The 27,301-nt window shown below is 36.2% G+C and overlaps 1 protein-coding gene across 1 annotated transcript in view; it reads right to left on the minus strand.

Moving 5' to 3' along the window:
* LOC130228402 (FYN-binding protein 1) overlaps positions 1-27,301 on the minus strand; it is a 37,445-nt gene that overhangs the window by 6,799 nt on the left and 3,345 nt on the right. The window contains exons 2-13 of the mRNA XM_056456831.1: positions 19,665-20,139; positions 12,873-12,993; positions 12,384-12,442; positions 11,722-11,848; positions 10,415-10,464; positions 8,895-8,917; positions 8,647-8,687; positions 5,250-5,409; positions 3,317-3,476; positions 3,120-3,219; positions 3,021-3,031; positions 1,099-1,156 (exon numbers count right to left, since the gene is read on the minus strand). Coding sequence (XP_056312806.1) covers positions 1,099-1,156; positions 3,021-3,031; positions 3,120-3,219; positions 3,317-3,476; positions 5,250-5,409; positions 8,647-8,687; positions 8,895-8,917; positions 10,415-10,464; positions 11,722-11,848; positions 12,384-12,442; positions 12,873-12,993; positions 19,665-20,139 — 1,385 coding nt within the window. The remainder of the gene's footprint in view (positions 1-1,098; positions 1,157-3,020; positions 3,032-3,119; positions 3,220-3,316; positions 3,477-5,249; positions 5,410-8,646; positions 8,688-8,894; positions 8,918-10,414; positions 10,465-11,721; positions 11,849-12,383; positions 12,443-12,872; positions 12,994-19,664; positions 20,140-27,301) is intronic.

A 27,301-nucleotide genomic window follows, 5' to 3' on the forward strand; every position in this document is an offset into this window, starting at 1 on the left:
TTTCTGTGTGGTGTTTGCATGTTCTCCTCATGTTCGCATGGGTTTCCTCTGGGCAGTGGCGTAGCGAACATTTTAAAAGTGTGTGTGTGTGTGGGGGGGGGGGGGGGGGGGGGCTGTATGAGATCATACGTTCATATAATTATTAATCACCTGCTTTTAAATGGTCTGTCTCTAAAAGTGACCCCCCCCCCCCCCCCCCCCCCCCCTGCGTCACACAATACATCACACAATACACTCTACTTTGAACTTAGGAAAGAAAAAGAATCAATTTGCTGGAAACAAGGACTTGGTCTATATTTGACAATAAAACATGTTCATGGATATATTTTATAAACGGGTCCCAAATTTTCTTAAACTGGTTAGATAAACCTCTAGACCAGTGGTCTCAAACTCAATTCCTGGAGGGCCACAGTTCTGCATAGTTTAGCTCCAACCACCTCCAACTCACACCTGCATTATAGTCTCTTGTAGTCTTAAACACCTTGATTAGTTGGATCAGCTGTGTTTGATTAAAGTTGAAGCAAAACTGTGCAGAGCTGCGGCCCTCCAGGAATGCAGTTTGAGACGTATCCTCTAGACCAGGCATCACCAAACTTGTTCCTGGAGGTCCGGTGTCCTGCAGATTTGAACTCCAACCCTAATCAAACACACCTGAACAAGCTAATCAAGGTCTTACTACAGTAGGTATACTTGATTAACTCCCAGGATGGTGTGTTGAGGCAAGTTGGAGCTAAACCCTGCAGGGCACCGGACCTCCAGGAACGAGATTGGTGACCCCTGCTCTAGGAAGAAGAGGACAAACTTTGGATGTTGATATCAGTTTTACATCTATAACGCATATTTTGTCAACATTTTGGAGCACTCTATCTATTAGACATCCTTATAACTAACATACTGATACTAACATCTTTGACATTTTTAGGTATCAACTTAGGACCAATTCATATTGAAAATAAACCTGAAAAACCATTTCTGAAGAATTTTTGCTCTTCCCTTAGCCCCATAGTAGATATTAGAAAACAATTTAACATATTGTATACATGAATGCATTCCATGCCACCTTTAAATAATTTTAAACATAAAATAATATGCAATCACCTGAAATCAGCTTGTTGATCTTCTGGACACTCGTAAATATCCTCATTGCCCTCAGCAGCTAACAAGGGCAAACAAAGAAATCATTTCCTCGTACATTTCCTTGACACTCAGTAAATATTTCATATTTATGAATATATATATATATATATATATATATATATATATATATATATATATATATATATATATATATATATATATATATATACATATATATATATATATATACACACACACAGTTGAAGTCAAAATTATTTGCCCACCTGTATATAAGTATTTTTAAATATTTTCCAAATGACGTTTAACAGAGCAGGGGATTTTCACAGTATTTCCTATAATATTTTTTCTTCTGGAGAAAGTCTTATTTTTTTATTTCAGCTAGAATAAAAGCAGTTTTTAGTTAAATAATACAAATAATACATTTTAAGGTCAAAATTGTTAGCCCTCTTAAAGGAGCTGTATGTAAGTTTTTGACTCTTCTAAAGCATTAAAATAATATTATAGCATTATAATATGTTTGCAGATATTTAAGAAACATGCTCCAAAGAAAACAGAGAAACAGAGAGAATCCAACTTTGAGTGAAGGGCAGTTTAATTGAAGTGCAAATCTTAAAGATGATATTCAAGAAACATGCTAAGTGAACGTTCTTGTTTATCTGAAAAACAATGCTAAAGTCAGATATTCTGCTTTGAAAATGTATGTTACGTGCCGGAACATCTGTCTGTGTTTTGGTTTTTTAACCCACCCACTGCCAGTTTAGCCAAATATATTTCAGCACCCCGGGTTGCCTTGGTGGAAAACAGGTATTTCATTCATTCATTTTGCAAGGCTCTCAAAGCATGCGTCCGTGACCGAAATGCGACCTTTGGTGGACAGTAGCAGACTACGAAATGAGATGCAGATTCAGAGTTCCACATGAGGTTATTAATTAACAAATAACATAAATATTACAAACATAAACATTAGGTGAGCAGGCACCAGACGAAACACGACAGAAAATTAAATACAGCCATTCAGAAGCACAGAATAGCGCACTTACTGCACTCCAATGAAATCTTAGGGTTTATAATCTAATTAATTCATATTAAACCTCTTTAACGTTATTAAATGTAGATGCTGAATCACTGATATGTGTTGGCTTTGAGTCATAGCTCTGAAGTTCAATTTCAAATGGTTTATTTTATTGTCAAGATCTGAGGTGAACTATCTGCTGCTGCTTTCAGTAGTACGGCAATAAATGTCACGTAAAATGGCATTCAAACTCACATTATTAGCATTTAACACTGAATAAAGCACATGAAGTGCACCTGAGGTAAACATTGTCAGTTTTCTGCTGTTCAGCTGCAAGAAATAAAAGCCGTTTCTCAAATATACATTTCAGGTGTTGGTTAGGACAAAAACTCCTTTAAATATGGAGAATATTCCTTCTATTGTGTGCTGTTGATTTTATTTAGAACATGGTTTAAATCAGCCTTTAGACTCGACCGTCTGACTCGCTCCTGTTGGTCTTCTATCTGGCAACCTGCGCTTGCATTTGTTGTGATCTAGGAATGCAATACCTAGTTCAACCACTGGGTGTCAAACTTACATACTGCACCTTTAAGCAATATTTATTTTAGATTGTCTACAGAACAAACCACTGTTATAAAATGACTTGCCTAATTAACCTAGTTAAGCCTTTAAATGTCACTTTAAGCTGTATAGAAGTATCTTGAAAAATATCTAGTCAAATATTATTTACTGTCATCATGACAAAGATAAAATAAATCAGTTATTAGAAATGAGTTATTAAAACTATTATGATTAAAATGTGCTGAAAGAATCTGCTCTCCGTTAAACCGAAATTGGTAACAATATAGATGGGGGCTAATAATTCTGACTTCAACTGTATATAAAAATGAATTATAATGCAGTGGCTCACCATCTGGTGGACTGAAAAAAAGAGATATTTATTAGTAATATATATACACATCAAATTAGCATGAACAATGTTAAAAATCTACAGTGGTTATTCTCATACTCATCGTCTGCTCCCACATCATCATACACTTCCTGTTCGTCCTGTGTGTCTTTCAATCCGTCATGCACAACATTGAGTGTGTCAGGCTTCACAAAACCATCTGCATGGAAGAAAAACACAATACAAAACACGCCAACACAAGGTCAAAACAGCAGCTGACCAAGGCTAGTCAAACAGGACGTCAAAAACAGACTCACAGTGGCCTTCGGTGTTTCTGGCGAGCCAATATTCCTTTGGGTTTTCAGTTTTGCGCACAATTTCAATGCTTTCTCCCTGCTTGAGTGGAAGTTTGTTCTTCCCACCCTTGTGATCCACTCTGACCTTCACCGTTTCCATCACCACAATCGGACTCTTGATCTATAGTTTCAGAAAACATATGACAGTGAGATTGTTAACGGTACATTTTTCAATACTAGAACATTCATCATTATCCAGCATATGTTTTAAGCAGTGGACACTCTTCCAGCTGCAACCCCAATACTCCAATACTAGCAAATGCAACAAAAGCTCTCTCTTCTCTCTCTCTCTCTCTCTCTCTCTCTCTCTCTCTCTCTCTCTCTCTCTCTCTCTCTCTCTCTCTCTCTCTCTCTCTCTCTCTATATATATATATATATATATATATATATATATATACTGTATATATATACATATACATACATATATATATATATATATATATATATATATATATATATATATATATATATATATATATATATATATATATATATATACACATACATACAAATTTATACATATATATATACATATATATATATATATATATATATATATATATATATATATGCATATATACAAATATATATATACATATATACATACACTGTACATGGGCGCCGGTAGGGGCGGAGGGAAGTTAGGATGATTCCAAGGGCCCACACTGTTTTGGGGCCACCAGAGTTAGTATAGGGGGCCCAATCATCCACCCACTTTTGTCCATCAGAATGTTGTCATAGGGCCAGTACCGGTCAGCGGCACCCCTGATACTATATATATATATACTTATTTATATATTCATTAATTAATTTCCTTGGCTTAGTCTCTGGATCACTGAACTTCTGTGTATATATACATATAAACACAAGCTCATTATAACTTTCATATAATTTTTAGAACAATTGGACAAAATAGCCTCTTCAGTTAAATATCCTCTTCAACTTTTTTTTCGTTCTGATTTCTGAATTAATTTGAAATTACATTTATTGATTATTATTATTATTATTATTATTATTATTATTATTATTATCATAATATCTATTAAATATAATGTATATATAATAACATATGCACTACAGGTCAAAAGTTTGGGGTCAGTAGGATTTTTAAATGTTCGAAAAGAAACTTCTCCTGCTCACCAAGATTGGATTTATTTAATCAAAACTACAGTATAAATTGTAGAATTGTGAAATGTTATTGCACTATAAAATAAATGTTCAAAAGTAGTTAATAATTTAATCATTTATTCCAGTGATTTAAAGATGACTTTTCAGCTTCATTACTCCAGTCTTTAGAGTCGCATGATCCTTCAGAAATCACTCTAATATGAATTATTATTGTTATTATTATTATTATTATTATTACTATTATTATTAATATTTTTATTATTAATGTTAATAGTAATGAAAGCAATTTAAAAACTTTTGACCGGTAGTGTACAGTATGTAAACATAAAGCATATAAGTAAACAAATGTTATATTTTATAAATGTATATGTATATTGTATTAAGATTAAGCAATAAGTTGTCTATATTATTTTCATTTTTAAAATCAGTAGAAATGTATTGCTATATTAAAATAAACGTAAAAAAAAAAAAAAGAGAAAAAAATATTACCTAGAGGTTAATATATCATGAGATATGTTCTTTTAATGAAAATTAAATGTTATTGCCAAATATAGTACCAGTAGTAATAATAATAATAATAATAAATAAATAAATATGATGTATTGTTGTTGTACAAGATTTAATGTTACATTTAAAGATTTTGCATTATTAACAACAGTAGCGAATATTTTCCACAGCATTATTTTTTTTTTAATTCAGCTGGTTATTTCTTGATTTAATTTTTTATTCAAATTGAATAACAATAAAAAACATTATCTGCGATTACTTTAAACTTTTTCATGGCCTCCTGTTGCCTTTTCTCTCTTTCTTTCTTCTCCTTCTTCTCCTGCTCCAAGCGTTTCTTCTCTTCTTTGTCAAGCTTTTTCTTGAGCTCCTTTGATTCTTTAGTCGTCTTCTCCTCCTTTGTGTCTTTGCTGTTTTCTGGCCTGTAGATTAAAGCATAGAATTTAAGACCAGCAGATATGCATCTCTGCTAAAGAGCAGCAATATATAAATAAAGAAAAACATATGAGCAGTGTTTACCAACCAACTATTACAATTCTAGAGCTCCAATAGAATGGACGATGTACTAAATCATAAAAAATATGGTTAATATTCTTTAGCTCAAGAGTGTGTGCAAATGTCAAACTCTATAATTATGAATAATAGAATATAATAAAAACTCCACATAGACTCAATTCATTCATTCATTCATTCATTCATTCATTCATTCATTCATTCAATCATTCTCCAGCGTATGCTTTACACAGCGGATGTCTTTCCAGCCACAACACAGTACTGGGAAACACCCATACACACTCATTCACACACACTCATACACTATGGCCAATTTAGTTCATACAGTTCACCTATAGTGCATGTGTTTGGACTGTGGGGGAAACTGGAGCACCCGGAGGAAACCCGCGCAAACACGGGCAGAAAATGCAAACTCCACACAGAAATGCCAACTAGCCCAGCCAGCACTCGAACCAGCGACCTTCTTGCTGTTATGCGACAGTGATAACCACTGAGCCATCATGCAATTATTGCAATATTATTATGATAGAAAAACAATTTAACATAATTAAACATGCAAAGTGTGTTTTTTGTGCAGTTTTTCTTTTTGTTTTTGCTTAAGCCTGTCGCGGATATACAAAATGACACTGGATCCAAAAATAGTCTACTACTCAGTAGGAACTGCATTTGAATTTAAATTTACTACTCGGCCATTAGAAAAGTACGTTCTATACAGTATGAATGGAACCAGACGTACTACATCCGCCATTTTGTCATAATCACGTAACCTACCCGCATCAGTTGTGTTGCTTCACTTTCGAATGCGCACTTCAGAACCTCGCCAGAAGTAGTAGGTCATCCGGGTACTTCTCCGGGTACTTCTCGCATACTGTCAGACGTACTACTCAGCTTGCATACTGTTTTTAGCGTAATATATATTACAGAGGGCAGCACAGTGGCGCAGTGGGTAGCACATTCGCCTCACAGCAAGAAGGTGGCTGGTTTGAGCCTCGGCTGGGTCACATGGCGTTTCTGTGTGGAGTTTGCATGTTCTCCCCTTGTTCACGTGGGTTTCCTCCTGGTGCTCCGGTTTCTCCCACAAGTTCAAAGACATGTGGTACAGGTGAATTGGGTAGACTAAATTATCCTTAGTGTATGTGTGTGAATGAGTGTGTATGAATGTTTCCCAGTGATGGGTTGCAGCTGAAAGGGCATCCACTGAAGAAACATATGCTGGATAAGTTGGCGATTCATTCCGCTGTGGCGACCCCAGATTAATAAAGGGACTAAGCCGAAAAGAAAATGAATGAATGAATGAATGAATGAATAGTATGGAAGTATGTGATTTCAGACACAGCCTCTGCCTTAATGAGTGATTCACTGAACCATTCACTCAAATGATTCATTCAAAACAGACGAGTCATGAAGAAATGAAGCAAGCATTTATGAGTGGATCATTGAATTATGTAATGATTTCCTCGCATTATTCCAGAATGATAAAAAACTGTGCTCTTCTGAAATGCACAAAAGTTCTGCTGTGGATTTGTTTATGCAGAAGAAACAACAGGAAAACAAACAAACAAAAAATTCTATACTACTTTTAAACATGTATTTTTAGCCCAGTCCCCCTGAATTATTAGCCCCCCAGAATATTCCTTCAATATTTTCAACACATTTCTAAACATGATAGTTTTAATAACTCATTTGTCATGATGACAGTACATAATATTTAACTAGATATTTTTCAAGATACTAGTATTCAGGTTAAATTGACATTTAAAGGCTTAACTAGGTTAGCTAGGCAAGTTAGGGTAATTAGGCAAGTCATTGTATAACGATGGTTTTTTCTGTAGACCAGTGTTTCCCAACCCTGTTCCTGGAGGCACACCAACAGTACATATTTTGGATGTCTCCGTTATCTGACTGATTAACTTCAGGTTTTGGAGTCTCTTCTGATGTTATGATAAGATGATTCAGGTGTGTTTGATTAGGTAGAGGTTGAAAATGTGGACTGTTGGTGTGCCTTCAGGAACAGGGTTGGGAAACACTGCTGTAGACAATCGAACAAAATACAGACAAATAATATTGACCTTAAAATGGTTTAAAACTATTTAAAAATAGTTTTTTTCTAAATGAAACTAAACAACTAAGACTTTCTCCAGAAGAAAAAATATTATCAGAAATACTGTGAAAAATTCCTCAATCTGTTAAACATCATTTGGGAAATATTTGTAAAAGAAAGAAAAAAAAAAAAAAAAAAAAAAAAAAAAAAAAAAAAAAAAAAAAAAAAAAAAAAATCACAGGAGGGTGAATAATTCTGACTTCAACTGTAAGTAAATAAGTAAAGTTAATATAACTACTAGGATGCTGATTCTGTATTTCCCTTAATACTATTATCTTCTTTGTAGTATTATTGTATTAAATGAGTCTCATATTTGCAAGCGGGAAAACTGCACGCTTGTTAGTGTTATGTTACATATATAATAGTAGTAACAATACAATGTTAAAAGTGCGTTAAAGTGTGTATAAAGTGGCAAGTACATTTTCTAGCAGCTTTCGAGTTTAAAAGTGAGTAAAATGTTAGCCAGAAAGGCATAAAATTTAATGTCTGTGCATATAATAGTGCATTTTCTAGCAGCTTTCAAGTTAAAACGTGAGGGAGTACGATTTTGGCCAGAAACACACACAATTTAATGTCCATTCATTATTGCAACAGCCCTGGGATATGTAATATTTTTTAGTTAGATTGTTTTGGCTTTTATGGTCCTGTATCGCCTCCCCGAAGGTAACATTTGAAATAGATAGTGTGCTGGATGAGATGAGTCCTTCAGGATGCTGCGTGCTTTGCTGTAGCAGCGGGCTTTGAACAACTCCTCTAAGGAGGGAAGAGCGCAGCTGATGATTTTATGTGTTAAAAACCCTTTGGAGAGCAGCTGTTTCCTGACCAGTGCAGCTAATAAATATAAAAACAAACTCATACAGGGATATTTTTTGCTTCCATAACTGGAATTATACGCTCATTCTAATAGGCTTCATCATACGTCAATGCTTTCAGTGTCTAGACATGTTTTTGTTAGCTTGCGCACTGTTAAAACAACAATTATGCAATTATAACACACAGTAAATACCGCACTCACTGTTTAGCACCCTAAAATAAGAGCTCTCACCAGTTGTGTTCAAGATCTTCGTACATCTCTTCCTCCTCCTCCTACACAACAAACAAAAACAGCAGCATTATAAGAGTTACAGCTTCAACACAAGCTTATTGAGCTTTCTGTGATCATTTCATAATTCTGTTATAATCAATCAAGCTGTATTGTTAGTCCTTCATTTCATTTTGTATGCTATTTTTACTGTTTGTTAAATGTTGAAAAAGTTTTCTCCTATGTAAAAACAATGTACAATTCATCTTTACCTCAGGATTATTGCTGCTTGTTCCTAAAATAAATAAAAAAATTCATTCATTCTTTGACTTCAAAGAAGTCACCAACAACAACAGAGGAAGTGACAAGTCACACATACTTTATTCAAGTCTAAATATGTTTGCATGTGATGCTTGCACGTGCTCATTCTGCAAAATTAGACCACTCGGTTTGAATCTGGTGCAAAGACATTCAAAGATTAATCAGACACACTTTTTTTTGTAGTCACTGCACTTAAAGTGACAGAAATGAATCGTCATTTACCGATCCATTACTTGTTTTAAACCATTATGAGTTTCTTTCTTATGTTGAACACAAAAGAAGATATTATGAAGAATGCTGAAAACCTGTAACCATTGACTTTCACAGTAGGTAAAACAAATTCCACACTACCTGAAAAAAGTCTTGTTGTTGATCCCAGTTGTAAGAGTAACACATAATACCTTGACTTGTAGTTGATCATTTGGAAAAGTGGCAGAAGGTAGATATTTTACTGATGAATCATCTGTTGACCTGCATCCCAATCATCACAAATACTGCAGAAGACCTATTGGAACCTGCATGGACCCAAGATTCTCACAGAAATCAAAGTTTGGTGAAGGAAAAATCATGGTTTGGAGTTACATTCAGTATGGGGGTGTGCGAGAGATCTGCAGAGTGGATGGCAACATCAACAGCCTGAGGTATCAAGACATTTGTGCTGCCCATTACATTACAAACCACAGGAGAGGGTAAATTCTTCAGCAGGATAGCGCTCCTCATCCAACTTCAGCCTCCACATCAAAGTTCCTGAAAGCAAAGAAGGTCAAGGTGCTCCAGGATTGGCCAGCCCAGTCACTAAACATGAACATTATTGAGCATGTTTGGAGTAAGATGAAGGAGGAGGCATTGAAGATGAAGCCACAGAATCTTGATGAGCCCTGGGAGTCCTGCAAGAACGCTTTCTTTGTCATTCCAGATGACTTTATTAATAAGTGATTTGAGTCATTGCAGAGATGTATGGATGCAGTCCTCCAAGCTCATGATGGAGTCAGACACAATATTTATTCTTTTTCCACTGCAGCATGACTTTATATTCAATATTGGACATTATTTCTGTTAAGTGACGAGACTTTTGTCTAAGTAAAGTCAGACCTTGCTATCCAAATTAAATCATTAAAAATCAAGGCATGATCATATTTTATTTTGGTCAAATAAGCATAATCTAGAGGCCTTTGTCTTTCATATAAAACACTTCTGATACCAAATGATCAACTAGAAGTCAAGTTATTATTTGTTATTCCTAAAACTTGGATAGGCGAGAAGACTTTTGTCAGGTAGTGAATGGAAGTGAATGGTTACAGTTTTAAGCTCACTTCAAAGTATCTTCTTTTATGTTCAACAGAATAGAAGAAACTCATAATGGTTTATAACCAATTAAATAACCATTCAACCATTTTAATTACCATTTTAATGTTGATTTTGGGTGAACTATTCCTTTAACATTAATGAGAAACTAAGGTAAATAACAGACCTTGTGTTTGGTCCATGACACCTGTGTCATCATAAAAGTCCTCCTGATCCCTGTTCACAAGAGGAAACAAGTATTTATCGTCAAAAATTCCCTGTACAAGACCAATATATATATTCACCGGCCACTTTATTAGGTACACCTGTCCAACTGCTAATTAATGCAAATTTCTAATCAGCCAATCACATGGCAGCAACACAATGCATTTAGGTGCATGGTCAAGACGATCTGCTGCAGTTCAAACCGAGCATCAGAATGGGGAAGAAAGGGGATTTAGGTGACTTTGAACGTGGCGTGGTTGTTGGTGCCAGACGGGCTGGTCTGAGTATTTCAGAAACTGCTGATCTACTGGGATTTTCACACACAACCATCTCTAGGGTTTACAGAGAATGGTCTGAAAGAGAGAAAATATCCAGTGAGCGGCAGTTCTGTGGGAGCAAATGCCTTGTTGATGCCAGAGGTCAGAGGAGAATGGCCAGACTGGTTCCAGCTGATAGAAAGGCAACAGTAACTCAAATAACTACTTGTTACAACCGAGGTCTGCAGAAGAGCATCTCTAAACACACAACACATCCAACCTTGAGGCAGATGAGCTACAGCAGCAGAAGACCACACCGGGTACCACTCCTGTCAGCTAAGTACAGGAAAATGAGGCTATGTTCTCTTGTCTGATGAGTCTCATGAGTTTTTGCTGCGACATTCAGATGGTGGGATCAGAATTTAGCGCAACGTGAAAGCATGGATCCATCCTGCCTTGTATCAATGGTTCAGGCTGCTGCTGGTGGTGGTGGTGTGGGGGATATTTTCTTGGCACACTTTGGGCCCATTAGTACCAATTGAGCATCGGTTCAATGCCACAGCCCACCTGAGTATTGTGGCTGACCATGTCCATCCCTTTATGACCACAGTGTATCTATCTTCTGCTACTTCCAGCAGGATAACCCACCATGTCATAAAGCACGAATCATCTCAGACTGGTTTCTTGAACATGACAATGAGTTTACTGTACTCAAATGGCCTCCACAGTCACCAGAGCTCAATCCAGTTAAGCATTTTGGGATGTGGCGGAAAGGGAGATTCGCATCATGGATGTGCAGCACTTGCGTGATGCTATCATGCCAATCTGGAGCAAAATCTCTGAGGAATATTACTAGTACCTTGATGAATCTATGCCACGAAAGATAAAGGCAGTTCTGAAGGCAAAAGGGTGTACAACCCAGTACTAGTAAGGTGTACCTAATAAAATGGCCAGTGAGTGTATATGTAGAAGAATAGTCATTGATGCTGTTACATCTCATTATCACACTCACGTTAGAGGAGGAGGAAGAAATGAGAAGTCTGCTGGAGGGGGCGGAGTCACAGATGTGATTGATGGATGACCAGGTGGAGGTGGGGGGAGGAAGGAAAATGCTTGTACTGTGTTTTTGGTATTGGATACTGACAGAAACAGAATGTGAGAAAAAAACCCACTGATTTGTACATTTTTACTGTTAAATATCATCAGAAATAATTGAATGTGACGCTTGCATGTCCTTATTATTTAAAATTAGACCACTAGTTTTAAATCTGATGCAATGACATTCAGAGATTCATTGATTCATTTTCCTTTGGCTTAGTCACTTTATTCATCTGGAGTCGCCACAGCGGAATGAACCACCAACTTATATAGCATATGTTTTACACAATGGATGCTACACTCTAATTCACACTCATACACTATTGGCCAATTCAGCTTAATCAATTAACCTATACCGCATGTCCTTGGACTGTGGGGGAAACTGGAGCACCCAGAGGAAACCTACGCCAACACGAAGAGAACATGCAAACTCCACACAGAAATACCAACTGACCCAGCTGGAACTTGAACCAGCAACCTTCTTGCTGTGAGGCAACAGTGCTAACCACTGAGCCTGACAAACTTTTTGTTAGTCACTGCACTTAAGTTGATTTGAAACCAAGTTAAATAACAGACCTAGAGATGTTTGTGTTTGGTCCATGATGCCTGCGTCATCATAAAAGTCCTCCTGATCCCTGTCCACAACAGAAGAAACACAGCTTTTCAAAGTCATTATTAACCTTTACATAATTAAAACATCTTTGTCTTAATTTGATTGCATTTCCACACAAAAAGTACAAATATTTTTACTGTATAAATCGTTATTCTTGTAGTGTCATATCATGAAATAAATAAATTACATTGTAATTGTATTCATTGGCAGTAATCCCCTGTAATAGTGTCATCATGATAAATAAATTATTAATGAATAAACTAATTAGTATATAATATAACATAATATAATATAATATAATATAATATAATATAATATAATATAATATAATATAATATAATATAATATAATATAATATAATATAATATAATACTATATTTGTATTCAATTATGATATTTAATGTATCTCCAGAATAGTCATTGATGCTGTTACATCTCATAATCACACTTACATTGGAGGAGGAGGAAGAAATGAGAAGTCTGCTGGAGGGGGTGGAGTCACCGATGTGATTGACGGATGACCAGGTGGAGGTGGGGGGAGGACAGAAAGAGCTGAGTTGTTGGTATTGGACACTGACAGAAACAGAACATGTAAGAAAAATTTAACTGTACAGTTTTACTGTGAAGTGTAATCACGTATGTACACAGGTTTTTAACAGTTACAGTGCACAATATACAGTCTGTAAATGTTTTTAAAAGGCTCAGCAACATTTACGTTTGCTGAGAAAAAAAAAATTATATATATATATATATATACATATATATATATATATATATATATATATATATATATATATATATATATATATATATATATATATATATATATATATATATATATACAGTTGAAGTTAGAATTATTAGCCCCCCGTTGATTTTTTTTTTTCTTTTTAAAATATTTCCCAAAGGATGTTCAACAGAACAAGGAAATTTTCACAGTATGTCTGATAATATTTTTTCTTCTGGAGAAAGTTATTTGTCTTTTTTCAGCTAGAATAAAAACAGATTTTCATTTTTTAAAGACTATTTTAAGGTCAAAATTATTAACAAACCATCATTATACAACAACTTGCCTAATTACCCTAACCTGTCTAGTTAACCTAATTAACCCAGTTAAGCCTTTAAATGTCACTTTAAGCTGTATAGAAGTGTCTTGAAAAATATCTAGTCAAATATTATTTACTGTCATCATGACAAGATAAAATAAATCAGTTATTTGAAATGAGTTATTAAAAGTATTATGTTTAGAAATGTGTTGAAAAAATCTTCGAAAAATAAACAGGGGGGGCTAATAATTCTGACTTCAACTGTATATATATACATATATATTTTTTATTCTCGGATAGAAATCACTCATTGAATCTGTCTTTAATTTTAATAACTGTTGGCTGATTTAACTCCTCTGTTAAAAGCAAAATTTTAAAAAATCTAAGTGAAATATAGTGCAGATTATACTGCAGCAGTGAAAAAAGCCTCCATTATTGTGAAAAACTCTTCCCATCCTCTTCCCATGGTTCTTTTCCATCTGGTATGTACAAAAATACCTTTATTCCCACTGCTATTGTTTTATTTTTAAACAGGATCTCAAAATAAAATAGATGTTTCATTATATTATGCAATTCTGATGCCTCGCACAGGTGAGTGGGTTTCTACAAACCACCTGTAGAAAACCCACTCCTTCATCTCTCTGACACTTTAACTGACACTTGCATCAGTTTCTGCACATTTGCACCAGACACTTTCTTACAATCACTCCATATCTCTAAAAAAAACCCTAAATAAAACAAAAACATTGTGCATTTATGAAGTGTGCTTCACACAGGTGAGTGGGCTTGACAAACCACCCGTAGAAACACTCCTCTCGCTAAATAAAAAACACCTAATTCTCTGAAAACAGCATAATCAGCACTTTGTATTGCCTCTTCTTGTTGAATAGCTCAACTGTAAGTCACTTTGGACAAAAGCATCTGCTAAATGACTAAATGTAAATATATTTCTGTATTTTAGCTTGTATATTTTTATATATTGTGTTCTGGTCTATAGTATAGTTGCGGGCTTTGTTTTTGAACACACTTCACTCCATTTGCTTTCATTCGATTCTCTTGTTTATTAAACATATTTTTTCCAAACAACAATGCATCAAAAGTAAGATAAAAATTATGTAAAACAAAATTCATTATAAATCAATAATCTATCACCCAACAATACATGGAGTGCTCAATAAACAGTGTGCCACCCACTTCCGATCTTACTGCAGTATTCATTTTCCACACCTTCATGACGTTGACATTCAAATGGAAGAACAAAACAGAACACCAAAAATTTGTTTAAGCTAAATAAAATGTTTTTAGTAAGTTAGTCTTTAAGGATATCTATAAGCTACAAAACAATGACAAAATTCGCATTTAGAAGATATAAAATTGATATAAACTTGTAAAGCTTGTAGTTTGTCCCTTCCGCCAAAAGGCTCATTTATACTGCTGCGTCAAGTGATCGGCGTGACCCAAGGTGCTTGCCCTGCGCGTAATCGTGCATTTGTACTTCTGCGTGCTGTTTGTGTTGCTCTGCAATAGCTTCTGAAACGCTAGCTGGCACTAGGTTGTGTTCCTCTGTGTCGAGTTTCTTCCCGGGTGTTTGTTCTGAACGCTACCTTAATGTACAAGTAGCTCAAACTCGCTCATCATTCAGAGGCAGGAACCGGCGGACGTGCAACAACTTTAATCATAAGGTAAACACAAAACAACAGTTTCCATCTGGAGCTCCTTCACATGACTAGACACTTGTAAACGATCTCTGCATCGGGTTCGCGGCTCTCAAGGCTGATTTATACTTCTGCGTCGAGTAGAGATGCTACAATTCTCAATATAATATTGAACCATTCGGTACGACATCCACGGTTCAATACGTTATTGTGAATTGCGTTTTTTTCGGTTTTGCGTTTAAATAATTGATGTGCATTTTATATCTCCCCGAATTGACTGTTTGTGCGTGCCTGAGAGGAGGAAACTCCTCCCCGTGAGTAAATATTCAATCACTATGCTCTAAAGTTAGGGGGCGCTTAACCATCATTCCACATTTTAACATGGTGAGCGGCGGTGAAGTGAGGCAACAGTACGAGGAAGCGCCGGCGTCTTTCAAATCTGCGGTGTGAGGATTTCGGTTTTGCCGTTGAGTATAATGCCTATGACAGAAAAAATGGTTGTTATGACATTTAGTTGATGTGTGCAGATCTATGCTGCCATCTTGTGTACTCTCTGTGTGTTTATGCTTTCGTTTGAAGGAAGGCGGTTCCTGGAGGAAATTTGAGGATGGATTTGATTGGTTCTCATTTCAACCTACCCTGAATAAATGGATGTGCTGGAGCACTGATCAAGGCCTTTTGTGCCACAATGACTGGTTTTGTGCGTAAGCTTTCTGAGCCTTTGTGTTCCTCCAGCATATTTCTCTGTTTTGCCCACCCTTGAGCACTATGCCAGAGAGAGATTGAAATTTGTTTGGTATAGAAACGTTTAACAATGTGATTAATGTTATGACTTTGTCTTAGTTTTTGGTTATTTCTTGTCTCAATTTATACGTTTCTTGCTCATTCGTTTCTACCCATAATGTCAAGAGTTGTGGTTAATACAATACACTCTTGTAATATAATACACACTTGTGAATAATTGTGAGAGGAGATGTAGGGGGATTGACGCCATGTTTTTTTTTGTACGTTTGTTATAGTTTTGGGAAAAGGGAGTTAGGTAAGTAATTAGTTTTTATTTATTCTTTTGATTTTCTTTAGGTAAGTAGTTGGTAAAAAAAGATATTTTTATTTGTTATTTTTGGCCTGGTCTTTCCCCTAAAGATATATCCTTATCTCCTATAATAAACACAGCTTGTTACATTAAAATTCTCTCTGGTTTTGGCTCTCTTTTCTTTTCTGTTGTGATCGACACCTAGACGGTCATAACAATGGTGAACAAAAAATGACTCTGTGCAAGCATTGTTTTACACGTATAACCGTGACTGCACATCTGCGGCGCCATCACCCAGCAATATCACTGTCTGAAGGCAGGATAGCAGAGAAGGTAATAAAGTCCTCCAAAAAAACAACAATCCCTTGCCAAATCCTTCCAGCAAACATACCTAACTGGTTCCGAGACACTCATAAAAATAACAAAGGCAGTGGGGGTGTTCATTGCTAAAGACTTTCAGCCGTCTTCGGTGATTGGAGATGCAGGCTTTTGTCATCTTATAAAAGCACTCGATCTGTGTTACAGACTACCATCTCGTACTTTTTTCAACACCGAGATAATTAAGGTTTATTTATGTTTACTGAAGTACAGATATGTTTATTTGAAATGGTCAATTTATGTTTATTAACTTCACATGTGTGTTAGCTGAGATTTCAGTGTTTTTTTTTATACAATACACTAGGAACTAGTGTACTTTTTTGGCTTTTAAGTAAAACAAAGGTGTATTGCAATAAATTGTTTACATTTTTTTCTCTTTAACCCCTTACTGTTCCTATTGCCTAAGCATAGAATAACAAAAAAAAGTGTCAAGCCATCTGAACTGAACAAAAAAACAAGTTATGTCGGTGGCAATAGCCTAGTGGTTAAGTGTGCTAATATATAGCACCGTTATATACCCGGCTCAAGGTCCTTTGCCGACCCTTTCCCTCTCTCTGCTCCCAACTATTTCCTGTCAATTCCCTGCACTGTTCTTTCCATTAAAGGTTAAAAAAAAAAAAAAAAAAAAAAAAAACGAGGTATGTATTGTACCATAGGCTAACTGTATTGTTGCATCCCTAGCGTCGAGTGATCGGCATGACCCATGGTGCCTGTCTTGGGGTAATCGTGCATTTGTACTTCTGCGTGCTGTTTGTGTTGCTCTGCAATAGCTTCTGAAACGCTAGCTGGCACTAGGTTGTGTTCCTCTGTGTCGAGTTTCTTCCCGGGTGTTTGTTCTGAACGCTACCTTAATGTACAAGTAGCTCAAACTGGCTCATCATTCAGAGGCGGGAACCGGCGGACGTGCAACAACTTTAATCATAAGGTAAACACAAAACAACAGTTTCCATCTGGAGCTCCTTCACATGACTAGACACTTGTAAACGATCTCTGCATCGGGTTCGCGGCTCTCAAGGCTGATTTATACTTCTGCGTCGAGTAGAGATGCCACAATTCTCATTATAATATTGAACCGAACTGTATTGCTACATCCCTAGCATCGAGTGATCGGCATGACCCACGGTGCCTGTCTTTCGCGTAGTCGTGCATATACTTCTGCTTGCTGTTTGTGTTGCTCTGCAATAATAACACTTCCAAACGCTAGCTGGCCTCTGTGTCGAGTTTCTTGGCAGGTGTTTTTTAGTTTTTTCTGAACAACACCTTAATGTACAAATAGCTAAAACTCGCTTATTCAGATGCATGAACCGGCAGACGTGCATCTGCTTTAATCATAAGTTTCCATCTAGAGCTGCTTCACGACACTTGTAAACATGCTCTGACTGGTTCACTCGGCTCTTGGTTCATACGTCATTACGACATGTAGTTTAAGAGGTGTGCGTCAGTGCCGGTGTCAGCCATTGTGAGGGCTATGCAACCTTGCGAAGGCTGCGCCGGAGCCTACATGTGCACTTGACACTGAAGTATAAATCAGCCTTCAGCACTTCCCACATTCGTCACAGCTACCAAGCCGACCAATCACAGAGCTTGTGCTATGCGTCATTGCGATGTGTAGTTACATTTTTTGAGAAGTGCGTGTCAGCGTTGGCGCCAGCCATGGCAAGGGCTATGCTTCCGCGCGAAGGCTCCGCCTGACCATACATGTGCTCTTGGCGCAAAAGTATAAATCAGGCCTCAGCACCAACCACATTCGTCATAGCTACCAAGCCGACCAATCACAGAGCTTGTGCATTGCGTCGTTGCGGTGTGTAGTTAAATTTTTTGAGAGGTGCGCGTCAACGTCAGCGCCAGCCATGGCAAGGGCTATGCAACTGCACGAAGGCTACACTGGACCACACGTGTGCGCTTGATGCAGAAGTATAAATCACCCTTAAGTGGATCAACGTGTTTTTTCACGTCACTTCATACTTCAGTTTCTCATCAAATATTGACCAATTAAATGCTCTCTATCTATACATATATGACAATCCCCCGCCCCCTTCAAGAAGCTTATAACTTGTTTTTCATTTGATGTGCTCAACCACTCTCACTGGTAGAGCGGTGATAAAACAAAACACTATTGGCTTGTTTTTTTAAAAGGGGAGGAGCTACTCTGTCCCTCCCTCTCATGTTTCAGTTGAGATTACATCAAACATTGAATAAAAATGCACATTTTAAAGCACTTCACGGGACATTTAAGCATTTCTGTTGTAACTTCGAATTAATTCACTGAACTTAATTTTTTATAATTATGCACACAATTCATTTACTTAATCATTTTATGGGAATGTTTACTTATTTTTTATGAAGTCAACTAATGGGGGTAATATGCACACAGACTTTTAATTCCAGTCAGCCAGCCCCAGGGCTTCCGGTTAATTGTCCTCACATATTTAAGATCTGACTTCTCTAAAAATCTTCACTGCCTGGCTGAGATGCAATATAAAGTGGGTATCAGACCAAACAAGAAGCACTGCATTAAATTCTATTTTTCCGGGCCATGTTTTTAACATATAATATATCGGATCTTTTGCTTGTACGCATCAACGCCGATACAGGACATCGCCAAATACGAAGTGCCGGATCTGGTAAAACGTGAACGTGCCTTTCCTTTCAGACACTAGCGAAGTGCGAGAGATCATGGGATTGATCATGATGGAAAGATTACTATCACTGAGAGATGGCCAGACATGCAGCTGTGGGGAGTAAAGGATTAAACTTCATTTTCACAAAAGCACCACAATATTTTTCCGGGCCATGTCTTTAACATATGGAAATTATTTTACCCCAGTATTTTCTAAGGTAGTAGGTCTCTAAGCTACTAAAGGCACCTGCTATTAAATCTTTCGTCTCTTTTTATGCTTTAATGACCAAATGAATGCTTAAGTCTATTTAATTGATTATATTTGAATTATATTTTAACATTGATGCTGTAAAAAAAACACTGCAAGTAATAAAAGTCATGTTTAAGCTTTCACTGGAAGTTCATCATTGGCTGAAAAACACTAGCTGTGCATATACTGTAGTCCATTGTGTTTTTACAGTGTATTGAAACCTTATTGTAAAGTGTGACTAAATAATTTGCTCACATCTTACCGTTTCCTCCATATTTGCCGAGGTCAACAAGAGAAGGTCTGGCTGGTTTAGCAGGACACTTTCCTAAAGCAAACACACTGGGAAGAGTCTTCTTTTTCGGTACCGATAAATCAGCTGAATTGGTTTCTTCAGCTGCAGGACTGTCTTTCTGGGGATTCATTTTGGGCATGACAGGCGGTGTGGCTCCAGTTTTGGGTGATTTTAAAAAAGCGTACTCCTGTTGTCCTTTAATAGGTGGCTTTAATCCTGCGGCATCAATGGCTTTTAATCTGGTCTCTATAGAGTTGACTGTGAAGTTGGGTTTGACTATGAGGGGTTTTGGAGAAGGCCTGGTGCCTGGGGGTTTATTCATGTCCACAGGTTTGAGTTTGGACATTTTCTGGATCAGCTCTGAATTCTGATGGTTGGTCGGATCATGCCGAGTCGGCAGAGAGTTAAAGTGAGACATCAGGGCTTGAACATTCGAGAAAAAGGCCTGAAAGAGTCAAACATAAAAGAAACATTGGTAAAGGTTAACAACAGTAGACATTAGTTAATGTTTGTTGGTTATGTCAGTTTGTAGTGGGTTAAAAGGACAGTTCACGCTACTTTGAATGTGTTAATGTCTTAAAGTTTGCTCAATAATCAAACCTGTTTGAGTTTCTTTCTTCTGTACAAAATAAGGTGTTATGAAGAATGTTGGAAACCGGTAGCATTGACTTCCATATTACATTGTAAAAACTGCTGGGTTCCTCACAATCGATTTGTGTTGGGACAACATAAAGGAAATAAGTTAAAGAGCCCCTATTATCGGATTTTGAAAAATACCACCCATGCAGTGTGTAACACAGCTCTAAGTGAATCTGAAAGTTTAAATCTAAGGTTTAAATCTGAAAGTGCACCGTGTTTAGAACTATTGATTCTATTGAGTCGACTCAGAGTCAAATGAATGATTCGTTCTTTGTTTGGATCTTTTGCCTGCAACATCGATACAGGACATCACCAAATATGAATTGAAATATGATTATGATGGAAAGATTACTATCACTGAGAGATGGCCAGACATGCAGCTGTGGGGAATAACGGGTCAAAGTTTATTTTCACAACAACGCCACAGTATAGCCAACCGTGTGCAGTGTTTGTTCCTGTCATTTTTCTGATGATTAATGCAATAGTCAATGCTGCAGCGTGAGATTCGCCGGCCGTTTGTTTTTAAAGGAAGAAGCAGCAAAGACTACTAATGTATGGTACTTTGTCAGGACCAGTTTCTTCCTCCAGATCCTGTAAATGTTTCTCCTTCCTACACAATGTCAAGTGTGAATAAAATGGTAGCCCCGTTTTCTGTAGTTTGCAAAATAAGTATTTAACTGTGATGTAACCAAGCAGCAACCTCGTGCATAACTCATCCGTTTCCTTTATATTACGTTATATTAAGTTTGCATAATTAAGGGCGTGGCCACTTGAGTGACAGCTAGCTCTTGCTGGTCGACATGATGTCACCTCAGCTGATTCCGGCTGATTAGCTGCTGAACTCGGCATATTCATCGTATTTTTGTGTTATTTTATGTGGATTTACACTGTCAACTGCTTTTTGGAATTATTTCTTACAATTATCAGATGATATGGCATGCTGTGTGCACAAACGAGTCTCACAATCCTACAATCTCACAGAACACAAACGAGTCTCAGGTAATGAAATATTAAGCATTACTCTCATAGAAAAGCCAGTCTAAGCAAAATGCCAGTATGCTTCTTGTAATCGCTCCATGCAGCTTGTAATCACATCTGTTATAGATCAGTGCTTGTAATGCATCTCTCAGGTTAAATCTGTATAGGCTATTCACATATTGTGCCCAAAACCAAATTGAAAATGCAATGCATGCTTCCTCCTTTACCAATTTATATTCGTTTTATGCTCGCGATCTCCTGTTGTTCAGTGCTATGGCCACCATCAGCTGTTCCTCACACGCGTGACATGTTCAATTTTCAAAATAGTTCAGCTTTTGCCACTGTGTGGATTAATACTGAATGAGTATCGTTATTACTTGAGGTTGTGGTTAAGAATAGAGCAATAGCTGGTGCTTAACTGCATCGCTTTAATGCATTCCTGCATTGGGCTCACACATACACTCTGAACTCTGACTACTTCATAACCGTCCTGGGCGCTTCTCTCTGGTCAACTGCGTTCAGCGTGAGACAATCACAACAGACTGGGTCCTCGGACCAATCAGCACAGATTTGCCTCACGCAAAGGAGGGGTTAAGGAACAAATGAATCGCTGAATGAATATAGGAGTCATTATGGGAGTGGTTGGGATAATTAGGTAAAAATAAATGCGTAAGACAATGAAAGTGTTTTTGACTTTGCATGCAAAAATAACCTTTTATAATGCGTAATAGGGGCTCAGCTCAATAGCTACTGGCTCTTTGAAATTCAAGAAAACATGCAGGGCATATTTACCATTTTTTAATCCATTCAGCTGATCACAATTTCTGGTGAAAGCACTTTTTTATTGCTTAGCTTAGCATATATCATTGAATCAGATTAGACCATTAGCATATCGCTTAAAATTAAAATAAAAAAATAGTTCTGATAATTTTCCTTTTTAACGCTTGACTCTTCTGTAGTTACATTGTTTGTTAACAACATTGGAATATAAAAAGTTGCTGTTTTCTAGGCTAATATTTAGGACCTATACTCTTATCCTGGCATAATAATAATCAAGGAACCTTACTGCCGTACCATGACTGCAATGATATTATGCAGCGCTGTTACAGTAGTTAACCTAGCTGCCTGGGGACTATTTCAAAGCACTGCGGTTAACAATACCAAACCATGTATGTCATTTAATGATCTTAATTTATTACTTTTTAATGTACTTAATATTTAAAAGGATCATTCACCAAAATATGAAATTGTCCTCAACATTTACTCACACTCAAGTGGTTCTAAACGTTTTTTGAATGTAGGAAAGCAGCAGCCATTGACTTCCATAGTATTTTTTGGCCCTACTATGGATGTCAGTGACCGTTGCTTTCCAACATTTTTCTAAATATTCTCTTTTGTGCTCAATAAAAAAAAAAGAAATTCAAACAGCTCTGAAACAAGTGGAGGACGAGTAAATGAAGATTTTTGTGTGAACTATCCCTTTAATATACATCATAATTAATAAAAGATGTACAGCATGTAGATGAATGCACTGCAAACTGACATCAATTTTATTATCTGTAAAAAATATTATGCCAGCTACAGTAATTAAACAAAATTTTACTTTAAAGTGTTACCCAAGATTTATTGATTTGCTTATTAACTACACTATGGTGTTCCACTCAGTGTTACCGAATTGTTCATAATACGAAGACTAAGTGCTAAACAACTTTTAAGCTCACTACATTAGCGTGGTTACACTCTGAATGACGTGTGGCTTGTTGAGAAGAACTGTCATCACTTCTCTATTTAACCGGACAACAAAATAGGACAAATAGATCCCACAAACCTACAGTAAATGCATTCTGCCTCAAAACCAGCAATATGTTCAGTTTCATTTATATTGACCTTATTCTGCAATGCCAAAGTGCATGATTGTTTTAGAACTCCCGATTCAGTTGCATATTGGAGAAATGACTAGGAATATTATATGTGACAGAAAATAGTCTAACCCAGGGGTGCCCAAACTCAGTCCTGGAGGGCCGTAGTCCTGCATATTTTAGTTCCAACCCACATTAAACACACCTGAACCAGCTAATAAAGCTCTTTCCAGGTATACTAGAAACGTCCAGGCAGGTGTGTCAAAGGAAGTTGCAGCTAAACTATGCAGGACACTGGCCCTTCAGCAACAAGTTTGGTCACCCCTAGTCTAACTACTTGCTCTACAAACAAGTGTTCATTACTTACATAAAATGTTGAACAATATAATAACAGAATTTATGTAAGACTTTAAGACATTTTTAAGACCATTATGAATGAAATTTAAGTCTTATTTAGTCTAAATGCTAAGGATTTTTTTTCAGAATATCCAAGTTAGAAAAGATTTTCACTTGCCCGATCAAAAAATGATTAAAATTGTATACATTTAATAATGGACTAATAATAATAATAATAATAATAATAATAATAATAATAATAATGATTTAGTTTGAATATTTTTTAATTAAATTTTCAAATATATCCATTCACAAACCCTATAAGCCTTATCAAGAATACAACAAAACATAGCTGTCAATTACTTCAGTCTACAATAATAATAAAAAAATTAGGTCCGATCAGTATCCTCAGCAGTAAATAAATGGAGATCTTTTAAGCAAATATTACCGTAAGGAAAGTTTTAGAAAAATGAAGACCTGTTTAAACAGATTTAAGACCTACAACGCAACATTTCAGTAATTTAAGACTTTTTAAGACCCTGCGAATACCCTGAATAAGTAAATATCAGTTTGCAAAATCAAGCAGCAACAAGCTGTTTATAACATCTAAAAATCAATGGAAGTGAATGACACCAGGAAAAATCTCGAGTCAAAAAGATTGTCAATACACTATACTGTATGCATAAAATAATAATGCTGAAAACTAATCTTTACATATACAGTATACTGTGCAAAAGTTTTAGGCCAACATTACATCTGATGTTTTACTGATGGTATAATTAATATATGTGACCCTTTACCACAACACCAGTCATAAGTGTAATTTTTTTATTTCTTTTTTTACAATTAAGATTTACACAGGGTGAATAAATAATCTTTCACTTGATGTATGGTTTGTTAGGATAGGAGTTAGGTTAGGTTAGAGTTTGAATTATTTTGGTTTAGTTGTTTAAAACATGTGAAATACAATGTTGGAGAGAGGCTGTTTATCCTGGTTTGAGCTGCATTTCTACCAGTGTTTTGGCAATATTGTCTGAATTGATGAAATTGTGAATGTTGAGAAGTACAGATACGGTTTTAATCCATTATGCCATTCCTTCTGGAAAGGACTTCAGTGGTAATAGTGTTCATTTTCAGCATGATAATGAGTCGCTAATTGCAGTGAAATCCTATTTGGAGAAAGAAAACAGTTGCTTTTTTTAAGGTATGACACTCTAAACCTAAACAATAACTCTTTAAAGTGCTTAAAAGAAGCTTGATTTTAGACAGCACATTATTTCAGAAAATGTCAGCACAACAAACAAAACAGTTCAAGCTGTGCTTGGTGCCAAGGGAAGCCACATAGACTTTTGATTGCAGAGGAAATGGTGTGCTGCTGTTGTTTTTTGTGCATATTTCCTATATTTTCTGTTTGTTTTTATAAAGAGACTGATTGATTATATATTGTGCAAAAGTCTTAGGTCCACAAAGCTGGTATAGTGCTCAGGACATTTGCACAGTACTTTATATATACAGTTGAAACCAGAAGTTTACATACACTGTATAAAAAGGCACATATCCATTTAAAAAAAAAGTCAGATGTTTTTGTGACTAAACTTTTTCTCTTCTAGGTAAGTTAGGATTATCAAATTAGTTTCTGTTGTGCTTAATAGCAGAATAATGAGAGAGAAATTGTTATAACTTTTCTTGAAAGTCAAGTTTACATACAGTAAGATTATTATGCCTTTGTAAAAGCTCAGATGATGGTGTCAAGGTTTTGGAAGTTTCTGATTGGCTAATTAATAACATTTGAGGTAAGTTGAGGCACAACTGTAGAACAGTATTTAAGGAAAACATCAAACACACTGCTTCCTTGTGTGACAACATGGGAAAATAAACATGCCAGATTCAACCAAAAAGCCAGATTACAATTTGCAAAAATACACTGGGAAAAAGACTAATTTTTGGAGACATGTCCTGTGGTTTGATGGAACTAAGATTGTACTGTTTGGCCATAATGACCAGTGTTACATTTGGAGGACAAAGGGGAAAGCTTACACGTCTAGGAACACCATCCCAACTGTGAAGTATGGGGGCGGCAGCATCATGTTGTGGGGCTGTTTTGCTGCAGGAGGGACTGGTCCACTTCACAGCATAGATGGCATCATGAAGAAAGAACATTATGTAGAAATACTGAAGCTCAAGACTTTAGCCAGGAAATTAAAACTTGCCCACAATTGGGTCTTCAAAACAGACCATGACCCTAAGCATACTGCCAAAGTTAAAATGTGCTTAAGGACAACAGAGTGAATGTTTTGGAGTGGCCATCACAAAGCCCTGATCTCAATCCTGTAAAAAATTTGTGGGCAGAGTTGAAAAAGTTTGTGCGAGCAAGACAGTCTACAAATCTGACTCAGTTACACCAATTCTGTCAGGAGGAATGGGCCAAAATTCCTTCAAACTATTGTGAGAAGCTTGTGGAAGGATACCCAAAACATTTGACCAAGTTAAAGAGTTTAAAAGCAAAGCTAAAAAATACCAAGGAAATGTGTGTATACTTTTGACCGTCTAGAAATTAATAAAACATTCTCTCATTATTCTGGCATTTAGCTAATGTAAATGATTTAGGTAGCCCTAACGGACCTATAATAGTAAACGTTTAGTATGATTTACCATCAGAAAAATGGTTATGTTCCTTTTTTAGAGTGTATGTAAACTTCTGGTTTCAACTGTATTTTTTATTTATTTAAAAACCTTTTTGTAACAAAAAAGATCTATCTATATTTAAAAGGACAGTTCACCCAAAACTAAAAGTTCTTTCATCATTTACTCACTCTCAAGGAGGTTCCAAAATGGTTCCGTTGACCACTAAAAAAAGATATGTTGAAGAACGTTAGAAACCTGTAACCATTGACATCCATAGTAGAAAAAAGAAATACAATGAAAGTCAATGTTTACCGGTTTCCAACACTTTTCAAAAGTACGTCTTTTGTGTTCAACAAAAAAAGAAACTCAAACAGGTTTGCAACAAGTAAAAAGAGAGTAAATGATGATAAAATTAAAACCTTTTCAGAATAAAAAAGACCCATATATATTTAAAGGGACAGTTCATCCAAAACTGAAAGTTCTGTCATCATTTACTCACTCTCAAGTGGTACTTTACTCACACTAAAGTGGTTCTGTTGACCATTAAAGAAGATTTTTTGAAGAATGTTAGAAAACTGTAACCGTTGACATGCATAGTAGGAGAAACAAAAACAATGGAAGTCTATGATACAGGTTTCCAACACTTTTCAAAAGTACGTCTTTTGTGTTCAACAGAAAAAAGAAACTCAAACAGGTTTTTGACAAGTAAAAGGAGAGTAAATGATGATAAAATTAAAACCCTTTTTGAAACAAAAAAAGATCCATGTATATTTAAAGGGACAGTTCACCCAAAACTTAAAATCCTGTCATCATTTACTCACCCTCAGGTGGTTCTACAGTGGTTCTGTTGACCATTAAAGAAGATTTTTTTGAAGAATGTTAAAAACCTGTAACCATTGACATCCATAGTAAGAGAAACTAATACAATGGAGGTCAGTGGTTACAGGCTTCCAGCACATTTCAAAAGAACTTATTTTGAGTTCAACAGGAAATTAAACTCAAACAGGTTTTTAACAAGTGGAAGATGAGTACACAATGACAAAATTTAACCCTTTTTGGAATAAAAAAGATCCATCTATCTTTAAAGGGACAGTTCAACCAAAACTGAAAGTTTTGTCATCATTTACTCACCCTCAAGCAGTTCCACAGTAGTTCTGTTGAACACTAAAG

Source organism: Danio aesculapii, chromosome 5 (genome assembly GCF_903798145.1).
Source record: "Danio aesculapii chromosome 5, fDanAes4.1, whole genome shotgun sequence".
NCBI lineage: Eukaryota > Metazoa > Chordata > Actinopteri > Cypriniformes > Danionidae > Danio > Danio aesculapii.